At 42.2% G+C, this 16,964-nt stretch overlaps 1 protein-coding gene across 10 annotated transcripts in view; it reads left to right on the plus strand.

Annotated features, from left to right (window-relative positions):
• Nucleotides 1-838: 838 nt before the first annotated feature.
• Nucleotides 839-16,964, plus strand: part of LOC127949483 (bifunctional apoptosis regulator) — a 16,452-nt gene continuing 326 nt past the window's right edge. Inside the window, exons 1-9 of one of the 10 annotated variants that reach the window (XM_052546829.1) lie at nt 927-986; nt 1,168-1,424; nt 3,648-3,852; nt 3,967-4,014; nt 13,152-13,273; nt 15,679-15,817; nt 16,136-16,303; nt 16,487-16,683; nt 16,770-16,964. The exon at nt 16,770-16,964 is cut by the window's right edge and continues 326 nt beyond it. In XM_052546829.1, the coding sequence (XP_052402789.1) occupies nt 1,174-1,424; nt 3,648-3,852; nt 3,967-4,014; nt 13,152-13,273; nt 15,679-15,817; nt 16,136-16,303; nt 16,487-16,683; nt 16,770-16,964 (1,325 nt within the window). In that variant the 5' untranslated portion in view covers nt 927-986; nt 1,168-1,173. Of the gene's footprint in view, nt 987-1,167; nt 1,425-3,647; nt 3,853-3,966; nt 4,137-4,260; nt 4,400-4,791; nt 4,954-5,888; nt 6,140-6,228; nt 6,805-9,235; nt 9,392-10,275; nt 10,472-11,183; nt 11,447-12,707; nt 12,982-13,103; nt 13,274-15,678; nt 15,818-16,135; nt 16,304-16,486; nt 16,684-16,769 lie in introns of those variants that run through there. The other 9 variants (XM_052546827.1, XM_052546826.1, XM_052546825.1 and 6 more) reach the window with 9 other exon arrangements.

The raw sequence follows: 16,964 nt of genomic DNA on the forward strand, positions 1-16,964 counted from the left end.
GACACTGCTGTCGAGGTAGATGGGCGTGGCTTCAGCAACCAGCTCCCGCTTTTTGCCCATTTCCAATTACCCAGAGTGACGTGTGGTGACGTGCTGCCAAGATGGCGACGGCCGGCTCCGCCCACTTTTGGCTTCAAAAACGCTCTTCGGAAACCTACGGTTGATGTCACGGCCACTACATCCATGTTTTTATACAGTCTATGGTTTGGACCCAATGACAGTAAGGTCATTCTTCAGCTGTGCTGCGGTTATGCATCGAAGGTGCTCTCAACTCCATTTAGAGCCCAGGTCATTTCCTAAGGTCCCATCTTGTGCCCTGTCTGGGCACTACAAGTTTACATTAGGCACTCTAAATCTTTCTGTGCGCTTTGGAGGCTGTAATTAAATGGAAGAGCTTGAAAGCGCAGCGTGAACATAACAGAGACAGTAATACAGACTGTATTATCATCAGACTGACTTTCAGAGACGACGACAACCAGAACAACGTTTCTCTGTGAGGAACTTTATATACAGTGTTCATAAAGAATTATTATTGTACTTCGATGAGATATAAAAAAAAAAACAATATTAGAAATGGTTATAAAGCATATCAAAGTGAAACTGAAAGTGTGTGTGTGTGTTTGTGTGTGCAGTTTTAGCTAAATTGACAATTTAATGTAGGAAACCAGAAAAATCCTGTCCTTATAATTCAAATGACAGATGATTGAGAAAAAATGTCCCATTTAACCTTGAATTAAGCATATTTAATAATTTTTGTTTTTAATATGTAGTGTTTTGGTAGATAACAATAGAAATCAGTGGAAATTCCCATTGAAATTGTATATCACGTGTGTTTTTGTTTGAGTTGGTAGGTGCTTCGCTGAAGTGAGGCAGTTTCTCTTTCTCTTCTTTTGTGATCAGAGAGATATGAGCCTTTAAAATGAATAAACCGAAAGAGCCGATGTGAGAAGAGAGACGAGGAGCTGACAGCCAGCGCTGAGACTGAAGTAAGACATGAACCTGACTGAAGACACTCACAGAAGACACTCCGTCCTGTGCTGTTATATGATCTGTGTGTGTGTGTGTGTGTGTGTGTGTGTGTGTGTCTCTCTGTGTGTGTGTCTCTCTGTGTGTGTGTCTCTCTCTCTGTGTGTGTGTGTGTGTGTGTGTGTGTGTGTGTGTTGGCAGAGCGTGATGGACGTGCAGATCCCAGTGGAGCCGGAGCTCAGTGAGTCTGAGGAAGGGACGGCTCTGTCTGAGTCTGAGTTCACCTGTCACTGCTGCTACCAGGTTCTGGTGGACCCCACCACACTCACCTGTGGACACAGCTTCTGCAGACACTGTCTGGCCAACTGGTGGGCCTCCGCTCTGCCCAGGGTCCGGAGAGACTGCCCAGAATGCCGAGCGGTGTGGACCGGCTTTCCCAGAGTCAACATCCTGCTCCGGTGAGAGACGAGACATGTAGACATCATTACAGTCACTTATTTATATCTGGTTCTCGAACGAATCGTTTGATTCAATCAGTTGTCCTTAGTGAACCAGTCAGACCAGTTCACCAAATCGAACTGAATCGTTTGAACTGGTTTGTGTCTCCAGTGAGCATTAATTCACAAGTTACTTAAGTTATTCACTTTTGAACATGCCTGACACCCCCTCTGAGTCGAAACAAACCAATATCCCGGAGTGATTCAGTTAATCCAACAGCAGACTGACTGAACAGCAGTGAAGAGAGAGCTGAAGATGAACTCGATCACAGCAGCTGATACACTGAACGTGTGCTGGTTAGAGCAGGTCTCGTTCTCGAGTCAAGAACTGTTTGCATGGGTTTTTGGATCAAGGTACACTGAACCGAGAACGGTTTCTTTAAGACACGTCTGATTTGAGAACCGATGAGCTGATGATACTGCACATGTGTGATTCGGTGTGAAGCTGCTGAACAGTGCATGATTGTATGATTGACACAGCACGTCTGAACCTAACTAGCTCTTCTGGACAACTGATTCTGTGCTAATGCTATGCGCACGGGTCACCCAAAGACTTGAAGGAGGTCATTATTTTAATTCACTTTATATCTTCAATCCGTGTTTGCACATCTGCCTGTACCTGTATTTGGGTGCTTTATTTGCAAGTCTCAAATGTAAGAAACTTATCAGAGCTTGACTGAAGTTATGATTACTAACTTTATATGTCTGAATGTGTATTTTCATTCCGGCCAGAGAGGATAGACTTGACATTACGTCAATGTGAATAACGTCATTACGTTAGGGTGTAAAGAAGCGGACATCCCAACACAACAGTTACTGTTACAGTTGTTATAGTTTAGTTGGTGGTGTGAAAGGGCCTTAAAGAAGTCATGAACTGAGAAACTAAAATTCCCTTGATCTTTTGACATATAAGAGATCGTTGTACTATTAAACACATCAGATCACATTTCAGAAGTCAAAACTTTGTAGTTAATCTTTAAAACAGCTTATACTGAAGGCAGTCTGCTTGTGGAATGTTCTACACTATGATGTAATAGTGTGGATAAGCACCGCCTCTGCAGAAGATCATCAACGTCTGCTTCTACAGCGCTGCCTGTTTAGCCCCGCCCACTGATTCTACATCCCTTTCTGTTTGGCCACGCCCACAGATTCTACATCCCTCTCTGTTTAGCCCCGCCCGCTGATTCTACATCCCTCTCTGTTTGGCCATGCCCACTGATTCTACATCCCTCCGTGTTTAGCCCCGCCCACTGATTCTACATCCCTCCGTGTTTAGCCCCACTCATTGATTCTACATCCCTCTGTGTTTAGTCCCACTCACTGATTCTACAGCACTCTCTGTTTAGCCCCGCCCACCGATGATGTCACTCTGTTTAGCCCCACCTACTGATTCTACATCCCTCTCGGTTTAGCCCCGCCAACTGATTCTACACCCCTCTCTGTTTAGCCCCGCCCACTGATTCTACATCCCTCTCTGTTTAGCCCCGCCTACTGCTGTTTAGCTCTGCAAACTAACTCACACATAATGTTTACAACAGAGGTGAACACAGAAACCAAACTATAAAGATGCTCTGAGAACAGCAAGACGCTTTTCAGTGCCGAGCTGTGGAAAAGTGTTTGCACCGCCATCCTTCTGAGCCCAGCGTTAGGAAAGAATAGATGAATTTTATTTTTAATGAAGATCCAGGCCACGTCAATAAGAACTCAGTCCTTCATTTTACTGCAGACTGCTTTACAAACAAGACACAATTTCTCAGGATTCTCAGAAAGTTTTAGAAAACTAAAAGGCGATGCTGTGCGACAGTATAGGATCTGACAGTCATGTCTCAACACACAAGTGAGAGTAACTGTTTATTACAGGATCACTATTGCTTTGTCTGTTAAACAGATTGTTTGATATATATTTAATATTTATGTGTTTTTGACCTAAATCACAGCAGCGTCCATCAGTGAGGAACGTACTCTGTCAATCATACACAACTGTTAGCCAATCACAGCAGTGTTTACTTCTGAGTCTACAGTCCTCCACATCTGTTCAAACAGAGCCTTCTGATGAAGGGGTTAAAAACAGGACAGAAAATACTATTACTAGGACTATTACTTCTAAATTATGATGATATAAAAAATAAAAACACGTGTGTGTGTGTGTGTGTGTGTGTGTGTGTGTGTGTGTGTGTGTGTCAGGGATGCGGTGGAAAAGCTGTTTCCCGCTGAAGTGAGACGACGGAAGCAGGCCATCCTGAGTGATCCAGGGTTCTGTCGTGTTCTCCAGATGTTCCAGCAGCATGGGAACACACAGGCCCCTCACGCAGCTCCGCCACAGAACCCACCACCGATCAACATCAGAGAGTTTTACTCTGGAGTCGTGACGGCTCTGACCTTCATGACTGTGAGTGACACACACACACACACACATGCACACACACACACACTGAGGATGAGTTGTCGCACTGCATCATCACCCTGTGTGTGTGTGTGTGTGTGTGTGTGTGTGTGTGTGCAGGTGGTGGTGTTATTGTACCGTGCGTTCAGTACTGATTCCAGTCATGAGGTACTGCTCAGTAAACCATTCAGCAGGTGGAGTGCTGATGATGTCACTCTGTGGGTGGAGCATCTGGGCATCTGGACCAATCAGTATAAAGAGACCTTCCGCAGGGAACAGATCAACGGCAGGTAACACACACACACACACACAGAACATATCTGAGTCCTGGAGGCCCACAGCACTGCACATTCCTCAGAGATCATCAGTGACCTGTGACGTGTGTGTGTGTGTGTGTGTGTGTGTGTGTGTCAGGTTACTGTCTTCTCTCAGTGATGAGGATCTGTCTGCGGCTCCGTTCAAAATCAAGAATCCGTCTCACAGACAGATCATCCTGGAGGAGCTGCACAGACTCAGACAGCGCCGGGTCTCACTGAACCTCTGGCAGTACAAGGTGTGTGTGTGTGTGTGTGTGTGTGTGTGTGAGAGAGTGTGAGAGAGTGTGTGTGTGTGTGTGTGTGTGTGTGTGTGTGTGTGTGTGAGTGTGAGAGAGTGTGTGTGTGTGTGTGTGTGTGAGAGAGAGTGTGAGAGTGTGTGTGTGTGTGTGTGAGAGAGAGAGTGTGAGAGAGTGTGTGTGTGTGTGTGTGTGTGTGTGTGTTTCAGCTCTATTGAATAATGCTGTAAATCATCACGTGTGTGTGTGTGTGTGAGTGTGTTTCAGCTCTATTGAATGATGCTGTAAATCATCACGTGTGTGTGTGTGTGTGTGTGTGTGTGTGTGTGTGTGAGTGTGTTTCAGCTCTATTGAATGATGCTGTAAATCATCACGTGTGTGTGTGTCTGCAGGATCTGTATTTAGGGAAGTCTCTGTTCCTGTTGATCAGTCTGAGGAACTTCCCTCGTCTGACGATGCTGTGTCTGTTCCTGTTTGATTATGAAGACACGTTCCTGCCCTTCATTCACACCAGCTGCCCGGCGACACCAGACGCTCCCACGGACACACCACTGGTAAAACTGGAAAGACAACATATTTGCTTACATTTATATATATATATACAAACCCGATTTCACAAATGTTTTTGACACTGTACAAATTGTGAGCAAAAAAGGAATGGAATCATTTATAAATCTCATAAACTTATATTTTATTCACAATAGAATATAGATAACATATCAAATGTTGAAAGTAAGACATTTTGAAATGTCATGCCAAATATTGACTCATTGTGGATTTCATGAGAGCTACACATTCCAAAAAAGTTGGGACAGGAAGCAATAAGAGGCTGGAAAAGTTAAATGTATGTATAAGGAACAGCTGGAGGACCAATTTGTAACTTATTAGGTCAAGTGGGAACATGATTGGGAATAAAAAGAGACTCTCAGAGTGACAGTGTCTCTCAGAAGTTAAGATGGGCAGAGGATCACCAATTCCTCCAATGCTGCGGCGAAAATAGTGGTGCAATATCAGAAAGGAGTTTTTTTTACTTAAAATGATACATTATCTGAGTTTAAACATTTGATATGTCATCTATGTTGTATTCGGAATAAAATATTTACATTTGAAACTTCATTCAAACTTCATTTCCACATCATTGCATTGTTTTTATTCACAATTTGTAAAGTGTCCCAACTTTTTTGGATCAGGTTTGTATATATATATATGCATGTTTAGCAGCAAACAAAAATATATTGTTTCTATAAATATAATCAATCACATTAAAGGAATGTGGTTTCAAATTTCCACATCATTTTAAATGTGCTAATCATTCACAGAGCTGCGTGGGATTGTAGTTCTTGCCTTATTAAAGCATCTTTGTCTTTTCACCTGATTTTCACACATTTTTTTTCTTCCAATCAGAGTTTGTGATGTTTTGAGTCTCCTCGAATCTGGTTGGTTCGGGTTCATGGCTTATAACACTATAACAGGGTTTTTAATAAAACAGAATCAACTCTGCTGTAAATGTGGGCGGGCACTAATGCACCCTGTGCTGCATCAGGATTGGCCGGGCTGGCGTCAGTGGGCGGAGTTTCTGCTGATGTACTTCCTGTTGCCCTATCAGCTGCTGTCTGCGGTGGCCTGGCACTGGATGAGTGTTCATTACTGGACGGCAGGTTTCATCATCGCTCACGCCGCACTACTGACGGTGCTGGACGTGTGTTTCTACTGGACGCTGTGGAAGAGAGGACAGATGCGGTACACACACACACACACACTCTTCATGTGTGGTTTTAACACTTACACTGAATCTGAACCCGTGTGATTTCTGTGTGTTGTGATCGCAGGACTCTGCCTAAGTTAGTCTGGCTTCAGATGTTCGCAGTGCTGTTCAACACGTCTCTGTTTGTGCTGCCGTGGCCCATGATGCCTCTCTTCATCATTAACACTGAGATCTACATCCAGCTGTACTTTAACCCCTTCCTCACTGCAGTGCTGGTGAAACGAACACTCCTGCCCACAAACACACAGCACAGGCCCTGACACACACACTTTAATCATGTTTGTTAGGTGACTCACACTGCATTTAATGATGTATTCTCTGGGAATCGAACCCATGACCTTGGCGTTGCGAGTGCTGTGATCCACTGTGAGCCGCAGGGACGTCACACACACACACACACACACACACACACACACACACACACACGTGTGCCTGGGTCATGCTGGGACTTCACACTCACAATCATCTCTCTGCTCTTATGTTATGATCAGTTTCATAGGATCCTCAGATTCTGATTCAGTTTCATGCTTCTAACTGTGACAATATGTATTTTTATAAATGATTTCATGACTGTAATAAACAGAGAATGTTTATTTAAAGTATATATTTAATAAAAACAAAACAGTGGTTGTGTGACTCATTTTCATATTAGATAAACTTGATTTAGAATAGAAATATCATGTACATGAAAACAAATGTGCACTGCAGTAAGAAACACCACACCTACAGCTATTACAACATTATTCATATGTCTAAGATTATTATATTTACTTAGATTTAAAGCTTAATGGGAAATCTCAAAATATCATTGTTTCTATATAATGCAGTACATTTTGTTTAGGAATTTGTTATTACTTTTTTAGAAGTAATTTAAACTCCCTGAACGGCAGCAGGTAAATGTAAAACATTAAAATAAAGTGATGTAAGTGATGTAATGGACAAAAGTGATGTAAGCCTGAAGTGGCCCACATGTATTAAATCACATGTGTGTCTCTGTAGGTAAAGATGTGGTGTTCACAGCAATGTGTAGTCTGAACAGGACCCTAACGTGGCCCGTGCGGTAAAATAGTGCCAACCAAATGTGGGGCACCTTTGGCAAAAATATGGCACGATATGGCACGACAATACTAGTCAGGGTGTAAACCAAATGTGGCCTAGGTTTATTAAACTATATCTGGGCCAGCTCTGAGAAAGATGTGGCACAGGAAGCACTGTCCAATGTGTCTGTGAACCTAAAGTGGATCATATATAACATTGGCCAAATAATTAATATCATTTTGGGCTGCTCAGTGTGTAAGCCTAACTTTTCCCACATTTGACCACATTATAAAGCATTATAAATCAGATGAGGGCTGCTTCTGGTCTGGATGTAACACTGGACACTGGCTAATTGAAGTCGTAACACAGTTAACTGATACAGACGGATCTGGATGGGAGTCTTAAGAAGGCTACACACACAGCTATTAATGTTTTGAAACATACTTTCAATGGCGGTTTATATATATATATATGTGTGTGTACTGTGCAGCATAAAAACAGAAGCACACTATGATGATATCTCTTTACTGTCACGGTTTCTGTTAATTTGGAGTCCGTTTTCCTTTTGCACCATTCCCTTGTTGTGTTGATTGTATTATTGTGTTCAGGTGTGCCTGGTTAAGTGATGAAGTTCCTGTATGGTCACTCAGTGCAGTCTCAGATCCTAAATGTTGCTGTGCTACATTGAGTTTGGATTTACCCTTGTTGGATTAAACTTTACTTCCACTCGTTAACTGTCTCTCGTTAGAGGATTAGTAGACTTAGTCAAAGTTAAGGTTGGTAGAATAAGATGATGTACTTGTGAAACTGCTATATGTTGGTGATCCATCAAAATAAAGAGTTAGCAGATGTTAAGCAGACAGTCTACTAATACTATCATGGCCGCTAGTTGACGTAGTCACAGAGTTCATCTAAATAAAGCTGATGTTACAGTAAAGATGATGTGATGAAATGTGAATGTGCAGTCTCTTCTCTTCTGTGCTGTGAAACCTTGCTGTGTGTACTGTGTTAATCTAACTGAGACTTGTTATAGCACTTATATATCATTGCTCTTTTGTTGTTTTGATTGCTTCCACTGTCTTTATTTGTAAGTCACTTTGGACAAAAACGTGCTAAATGATTAAATGTGAATGTCAGAATGTCTGAAGAGTTCTGGAGCAGGTTTCTGGCCTTATAACCACTGACCATGCCTTTCAACATCAGCCAGATTGATCTGAAGTACTGTCTAAACGACAGGCTGATAACATACTGTGGTACAACCAAGCAGGGTTTATACTTAATACGCTAAAACAATGAGTAGCAAACAAGTTTTGACACCTAACTACAGGTAAATCAGACACATCTCACATCAACATGCTTTTATTATCTTTAGTTTAATTAATGTTCTGGCTAGATTTACTTACAGTCGTTAAGTCAAGGTTTAATTAAATCATGGCCACGAACGTCGTAATAATAAATTAAACAATCTCTGTATTCGTGGGAATTAATTATTAATTCATAGTTAGCAGCTCTCACTTAGGCTACGTATTTGCATAGTTTTAACGTTATAAAATAAAATTAAGACTGATTGCTGTCCACGTCGTCCACCTTATTTTAGTGTTATTGCTGATCCATTCGGTAGGTGGCGCTGTTATAAACACTGCAGACCCCGGGTGAGCAGAAACACCCGCTTTCTCAAAATGAGATCATTTCAATTAAAACCCGCTCAAAACATCCAGTAATCACTGTGATTGGCTCATCCTGCTTATAATAATGGTTTAGGATTTGAGCTGCCGGTCGGAATTCCTGAAACTGAAAGTGTGTGTGTGTGTGTGTATACAGTTTCAGCTAAATTGACAATATATTGTAGGAAACCAGAAAAATCCTGTCCTTATAACTCAAATGACAGATGATTGAGAAAAGATTTCCCGTTTAACCTTGAATTAAGCATATTTAATAATTTTTGTATTTTAATGTGTAGTGTTTTTGGAAGAAAAACAACAGAACTTTCAATGGAAAGTCCCCATGAATATCTTATATCACGTGTGTGTGTGTGTGTGTGTGTGTGTGTGTGTTTGAGCAGGAAGCTGCTGTGCAGAAGTCAGTTTCTCTTTCTCTTCTGTTGTGATCAGAGAGTCTTTACGTGAATAAACCGAAAGAGCCGATATGAGAAGAGAGACGAGGAGCTGACAGCCAGCGCTGAGACTGAAGTAAGACATGAACCTGTGTGTGTGTGTGTGTGTGTGTGTGTGAGTGTGTGTGTGTGTGTGTGTGTGTGTGTGTGAGTGTGTGTGTGTGTGTGTGTTGAGTGTGTGTGTGTGTGTACTGGAATGTATGGTTTATGTGTGTGTGTGTGTGTGTGTGTGTGTGTGTGTGTGTACTGGAATGTATGGTTTATGTGTGTGTGTGTGTGTGTGTGTGTGTGTGTGTGTGTGTGTGTGTACTGGAATGTATGGTTTATGTGTGTGTGTGTGTGTGTGTGCTGGTATGTATGGTTTACGAGGACACAGATGTGTATAATGACATGGATACTACAACATTAACATGGTTTATGAGAACACTTCCTGTTTCTCCGTAAAACAAAAGTCTTAATAAACATACACAACATTGTTTTTTGAAATTCCAAAATTGCCAGTAGTTTCCTGTGAGGGGTAGAGTTAAGGTAGTTTGTTCTCGTTCTTCATTTGGGGGTAAAAAGACGAAGTTGAGCGATGGTATTCTGTTTACAAACTTCCAGCACTCTCACTTTCCAGTTTAGATGAATGTAAACATGTTGAACTGCTTTTCATAGTCTGTAAAACTTAAACATGATGTGGAATAAAAATACTGGAGTCAGTTTATTTATTTTATTAAAATGGATAAATTGTTTTACATTTTTATATTTTATGTGTTGTCATGATTTACTTTTGATAAAGAGAAAGGTTTATTATTGTATATTAGTTTGGCATTTCACTTACTGTATACCCTTAAATTCTCTTATTGAAAGAATGATAGCAGCAGTATGGTGTAACATTCATTTGAAACACATGTGTTTGGTACTTGCTACATTTTATCTTTTCTCTTTCCCTTCATTCTTTTCATGGATTTGGAAAAGGTCTCGGTTGTTTCTCTGCTTCGCTTTTTGCATAACTCCAGGTTGTCGACACCAAGCTTCGTTGCTATTTCTAAATGAATTCCTTCTCTGAATCTTTGAAGTCTGTCCGCGAGCGATCGTATATCTGTGCAGCTCAGATATTCAACACCCCAGTGTACAAACCAGATTCCAAAAATGTTGGGACACTGTACAAATTGTGAGTAAAAAAGGAATGGAATATCTTACAAATCTCATGAACTTATATTTTATTCACAATAGAATATATATAACATATTAAATGTTGAAAGTGAGACATTTTGAAATGTCATGCCAAATAATGTCTCATTTTGGATTTCATGAGAGCTACACATTCCAAAAAAGCTGGGACAGGTAGCAATAAGAGGCTGGAAAAGTTAAATGAACATATAAGGAGCAGCTGGAGCCAAGGACCAGTTTGTAACTTATTAGGTTAATTGGGAACATGATTGGGTATAAAAAGAGCCTCTCAGAGTGACAGTGTCTATCAGAAGTCAAGATGGGCAGAGGATCACCAAGTCCCCCAATGCTGCGGCCAAGTGGAAAACTGTTCTTTGGTCAGACATCTAAGATAAATCATCTCTAAGAGATAGGTTTAGGATAAGAGTTAGTTTAAGCGATAGAAAATTGTGTTTGCTCAATATAAAAGTAATAGAAGTCTATGGAAAATCCCCACAATTCACAGAAACAAACGTGTGTGTGTCTCTCTCTCTGTGTGTGTGTGTGTGTGTGTGTCTCTCTGTGTGTGTGTGTGTGTGTGTGTGTGTGTGTGTGTGTGTGTCTCTCTGTGTGTGTGTGTGTGTGTGTCTCTGTGTGTGTGTGTGTGTGTGTCTCTGTGTGTGTGTGTGTGTGTGTGTGTGTGTGTGTGTGTGTGTGTGTGTGTGTGTTGGCAGAGCGTGATGGACGTGCAGATCCCAGTGGAGCCGGAGCTCAGTGAGTCTGAGTCTGAGGAAGGGACGGCTCTGTCTGAGTCTGAGTTCACCTGTCACTGCTGCTACCAGGTTCTGGTGGACCCCACCACACTCACCTGTGGACACAGCTTCTGCAGACACTGTCTGGCCAACTGGTGGGCCTCCGCTCTGCCCAGGGTCCGGAGAGACTGCCCAGAATGCCGAGCGGTGTGGACCGGCTTTCCCAGAGTCAACATCCTGCTCCGGTGAGAGACGAGCGAGTCATGATCCGGTTCTGTTCACACACGCTTCAGTCAGTGACAGGAGTCAAACCAGATTACACACAGTGACTCAGTTCACTAACTGTTCTAACAGTTGTTGTCATAGTTACTAATATTATTATAGATATCATTAATATGTGTAGTTACCATTAGGACTGGCCTTAACTAAATATTTTTCTGGTTGCCTGTAGTTGACTAATCACATGTAAATAAATGATTTAAATCATTATTATGAGCCTTTAATTGCCTACATAGCCTAATAAGCACTCAAGCACACGCATAAAGCTTGCCGCAGCGCACCGGCAGAAGTAATGAAGATTAATGTGTCTGTGAAATACAGTGACGTTAAACAGATGAAGTCAGAGACACTGACGCTTCATCTCCACAGTAGTGATGCACCTGTGTGCGTGTTTCATATGGATTACATATTCTCAGAATATCTGTTTTCCATTAGAATTGGTTCATTTAAAAGTTTAAGTCTCCTTAGATATAATTTTAACGTCTGTAAGGTAAAGATATGCATGGTGTAACAAGCTCAAGTTCACAGAGACAGAGATGGCAGAAAGCACATCCTGATCGCTTTCATTATTTTACAAAAGCACAACGTTTTGTAATTAAGTTCACACAAAGAATCGTAGTCTTTACAGATGTGAAAGATGTATTGAAAGATGTCTTATCTGTATGACCAAACATGAGTGTGTATTTTAAGAGCAAGTGAATCTGTCCTGCTATTCAGCTATACATACTCCGCACAAACACTAGCGAACATCAGATGATAAGCCATATCTGAGGTTAATGAATGATAGGTGCCTGATGTACTTAGAGCAGCCGCTTACGATCTGTTATCAGTCACGGACTGCGTGACTTCACCTGTGGATTTTTTTTTTTTCTGTGACTAAACAACTAATAAAATTTTGGTAGACCAAGCCTCTTTTGGTCAACTAATGATTAGGCGATTATTAGGGGCAGCCCTAGTTACTATATAGATATAATTATCATTGTAGTTCATGTAGTATCATGCTTACAGCTCTAGAGTGGTGTGAACAGGGCTTAATTCAGATTGTGATACCTGTCCAAATAGTTATTGATGTAGTTCAATGTTTACGTTTGGTCCTGGTCACTGTATGATGCTCACTTTTAATGAACAATGAAGCATCCTCTCTCTCTGTGTGTGTGTGTGTGTGTGTGTGTGTGTGTGTGTGTGTGTGTGTGTGTGTGTGTGTGTGTGTGTGTGTGTGTGTGTCAGGGATGCGGTGGAGAAGCTGTTTCCCGCTGAAGTGAGACGACGGAAGCAGGCCATCCTGAGTGATCCAGGGTTCTGTCGTGTTCTCCAGATGTTCCAGCAGCATGGGAACACACAGGCCCCTCACGCAGCTCCGCCACAGAACCCACCACAGTTTAATATACTGAACCAACCACCATTTAATATGTTGATTCAGCCACAGCTTGATATGCTGAACGCGGAGTTCAACATCAGAGAGTTTTGCTTTGGAATGAGTATAGTGCTGTGCTGCATGGCTGTGAGTGACACTCACACACACACACACACAAACACACACACACTGAGGATGAGTAGTCACACTGCATCATCACCCTGTGTGTGTGTGTGTGTGTGTGTGTGTGTGTGTGTGTGTGTGTGCAGGTGGTGGTGTTAATGTGGCGTGTGTACAGTACCGACTCCAGTCATGAGGTACTGCTCAGTAAACCACTCAGCAGGTGGAGTGCTGATGATGTCACTCTGTGGGTGGAGCATCTGAGCGTCTGGACCAATCAGTATAAAGAGACCTTCCACAGGGAGCAGATCAACGGCAGGTAACACACACACTACAGTCACTGACATCTGGAGTTAGAAGCCGTCAGTCCTGGTCCTGGAGACCCTCAGCTCTGCTCAGTCATCTCATCAGATCACCGTGAGACTCCAGAACCAGGACTGAGAGCCAGGAGGGTCTGAGAAAGGGTCAATGTGTGTATCACTCTGTTTGGAGTGCTTCTCACTGCGAGGGTCATGGCGGTCGCTCAAATCCACTATAATTAAATAATACTGTTTCTGTGTCACAGACTTTTTAGGCAATAATGTATTTGTTTACATATCAAATATGCAGTTTGTTAATAAAGATAACTTCTGTTTGAACATTTGGTGATGTGAGCGTCAGCGGGCGGTCGTTGCTCATGAACCTGCAGAGAGAGCGCCTCACCTCGACCCACTGGCTCTGATCTCTCTATACTGGATAAACATGAAATATCAGTAGTTTTGGGGAAATCTAATGTGTAGTCTTTAGCCTCATTAATCTATTATTTGTTCCAGACCAAATAGTTTTGGCTGAAAATCTCATCATGTTATATATTATGTAACTTCAATGCTGTATATCAGAGTGCTCTCTTTGTACTTTGTACTTGACTGAATTGCTTAACAACCAATTAAAAATTGCAACAATAAACCATTTTGTTTTTTGAGCGAGTCAGCAATACATACTTTTTCTTTTTTATTGTGCACAAGGAGTTTTCTTTATTTTTTTTTTACTTTCAACAACAGCTTGTAAGACGCAGCCAACAAATGCACTGAGCAGCACTGTCAGCGGAAAACTCCCTTAAAGAAAACGTTCACCAAAAATGAAAATTCTGTTATTACTCACCCTCATGTTATTCCAAACCTGCACATCTGTAAGACATTCACCTTTAGAACACAAATTAAGGTGAACCCCTTAATATATATATATATATATTAGTGCTGTCAAAATTAGCGCGTTAACGCATTCGATTAATTTGAAATATTTAACGCGTTAAAATAAAATAACGCAATTAACGCGGTTGGAGTTTTTTTTATTTCCAGTTGTGGCCTATGTGTGTTTAACGTGCAAAGAAATATGGATAAGACCAAGGAAGGACTTTTAGACGGAAAGTTTCAGTATAAAACTCTGCCGGATTACTCTTCAGTCTGCCACAAGAAACATTATGACTGTATGACTGTAACAGTGCGTAAATCAGACCTTTCTGTAACGCTAACGTTAATAAGCTTAAACGAAAATAAGGAAATAATTGTGTAGCGGAGTATTTTTGTACACAGTGCCGCGAACTGTCAATCACTCCTGTGCGCGTGCATCACTGTCCTCCTCAGCTGCAGCAACTTGCGCTCTCTCTCTTCATCAAGCTTTAAAACAAAAAGGGGACAAAAAGATCATATTGTCTTTGTGCATAGGCTATAGATTAATTAGATAAATGAATATCTAAATTTGTGCCTTGCCGTCTACGGTATTTTTTTAGAACTTAGAAAAAAGATGCTGCAGCCAATGAGCAGCCAGCGGGGGCTGCAGGACGACTCAACCTCCGCAGACAGTTTTTAATGTTTATCAGACAATAAATACTCAAGATTTTGCTTTAGTATAACCCACAACGAGTTTCACACACCTTCTCCGGCCACGTTGAGTTGTTGACACTTAACAGTGGGAAAAGCGACACATGCGCTGTTCACTTGTATAACTTAAGGGTGAACGGGTAATGTAGTTTCTGCTCTGGGTGGGATGAATTAGGAAGCTTGCATTGTGAAGGGCGCTCTGAAAATCGGCAGTGCAGGTAAAAGATTAAAACCTCTATTAAAACAGATGTCCAAATGAGCGTACCGGTACGCTACAAGCACGTTCTGGGCGCACGGAGAGGTGGCGGTACGCTCAAGAGCTATATTTGGAAGTAGCGGTACTGAGCACTGGTGCGTACAGGCCCAATTAAAGCACTGGCAATGACTATACTTTGGAATTTTTTTGCAGTCCACTTAGAATTCAACATGGAAATCATTTTTGTTTTTTATTGGCATTGATTGTTTTGAAATTCAAATGGTACTTACATGCCTGTGTTTTTATTTCTGTAATAAATATGGCTTTCAAGCCAACAGTTAATTTGGAGGAAATTGATGGTTTATTGCAGGTATGTTGTTTACATGAGAAAATCTGTGTTACAAGTTAAACAAATTAATTTTAAAAAATTGTGCGATTAATTAGTTAATTTTTTTAATCGATTGACAGCACTAATATATATATATATAGAGAGAGAGAGAGAGTGAGAGAGAGACAGAGACAGAGAGCGTCTTTGTATTTTATGAAGTGCATCACTACATTTAGGTCATTGACATCAAGAAGTTTGAGAAGCTGTTCTAGAGTGCTGTGACACACTTATCACCCCTGAGATGTGTAATCTGTGTGTGTGTGTGTGTGTGTGTGTGTCAGGTTACTGTTTGCTCTCAGTGATGAGGATCTGTCTGCGGCTCCGTTCAGCATCAGGAACGAGTCTCACAGACAGATCATCCTGGAGGAGCTGCACAGACTCAGACAGCGCCGGGTCTCACTGAACCTCTGGCAGTACAAGGTGTGTGTGTGTGTGAGAGTGTGTGTGTGTGTGTGTGTGTGTGTGTGAGAGAGTGTGTGTGTGTGTGTGTGTGTGTGTGAGAGAGAGAGAGAGAGAGAGAGAGAGAGAGAGTGTGTGTGTGTGAGTGTGAGTGTGAGAGAGTGTGTGTGTGTGAGAGAGAGAGAGTGTGTGTGTGTGTGTGTGTGTGTGTGTGTGTGTGTGTGTGTGTGTGTGTGTGTGTGTGAGTGTGTGTGTGTGTGTTTTAGGGTTCACTCAAGTACACTCGTCAGGGATGGTCAGATTGCTGAGCGTCATCTCTCTCTCTCTCTGTGTGTTCAGGATCTGTATTTAGGGAAGACTCTGTTTCTGCTGTTGAGTTTGCGCAGATTTCCTCGTCTGACGATGCTGTGTCTGTTCCTGTTTGATTATGACGACACGTTCCTGCCCTTCATTCACACCAGCTGCCCGGCACCAAGCTCCCAGGACAGTCTGCTGGACACACCACTGGTGCGTCCCTCCCCAGCACGAGTCACAGACCTTGCACATTGTTCACTATTACTGTTTGGAGGAAGAACATTAGCAGTTCTCACCTCGCTCTCATCTGTCAATTGTTGGAGATAATAAAAAAGGTGGTTTCTCTTTTTCTTTAAAAACTCAACTCTCTCTTGTTTTCTGCATGTGCTGCATCAGGATTGGCCGGGCTGGCATCAGTGGGCGGAGTTTCTGCTGATGTACTTCCTGTTGCCCTATCAGCTGCTGTCTGCGGTGGCCTGGCACTGGATGAGTGTTCATTACTGGACGGCACGCGTCGTCATGTTACACACTGTGCTACTGTCCACGCTGGATGTGCACTACTTCTGGACGCTGCTGAAGAGAGGACAGATGAGGTACACACACAACACACTCAGTTATAATAGCACAGTTATTGAGCGCTGCTGGACTTCTCTCGGCTGATGGGATGTTGTGTTTGCAGGACGCTCCCTCGGCGTGTGTGGCAGGAGGTGTTCAGGGTGATGATGGAGGAGGCTCTGTTTGTGCTGATGTGGTCTCTGATTCCTCTGTTCTTCTGTAACTGTCTGTTCTACTACAATCTGTACATCTGCCCCTTCAACACTGCAGCGCTGGTCAAACGAACACTGCTGCAGACACACACACAGCAGCGGAGGAT

Source organism: Carassius gibelio, chromosome B1 (genome assembly GCF_023724105.1).
Source record: "Carassius gibelio isolate Cgi1373 ecotype wild population from Czech Republic chromosome B1, carGib1.2-hapl.c, whole genome shotgun sequence".
NCBI lineage: Eukaryota > Metazoa > Chordata > Actinopteri > Cypriniformes > Cyprinidae > Carassius > Carassius gibelio.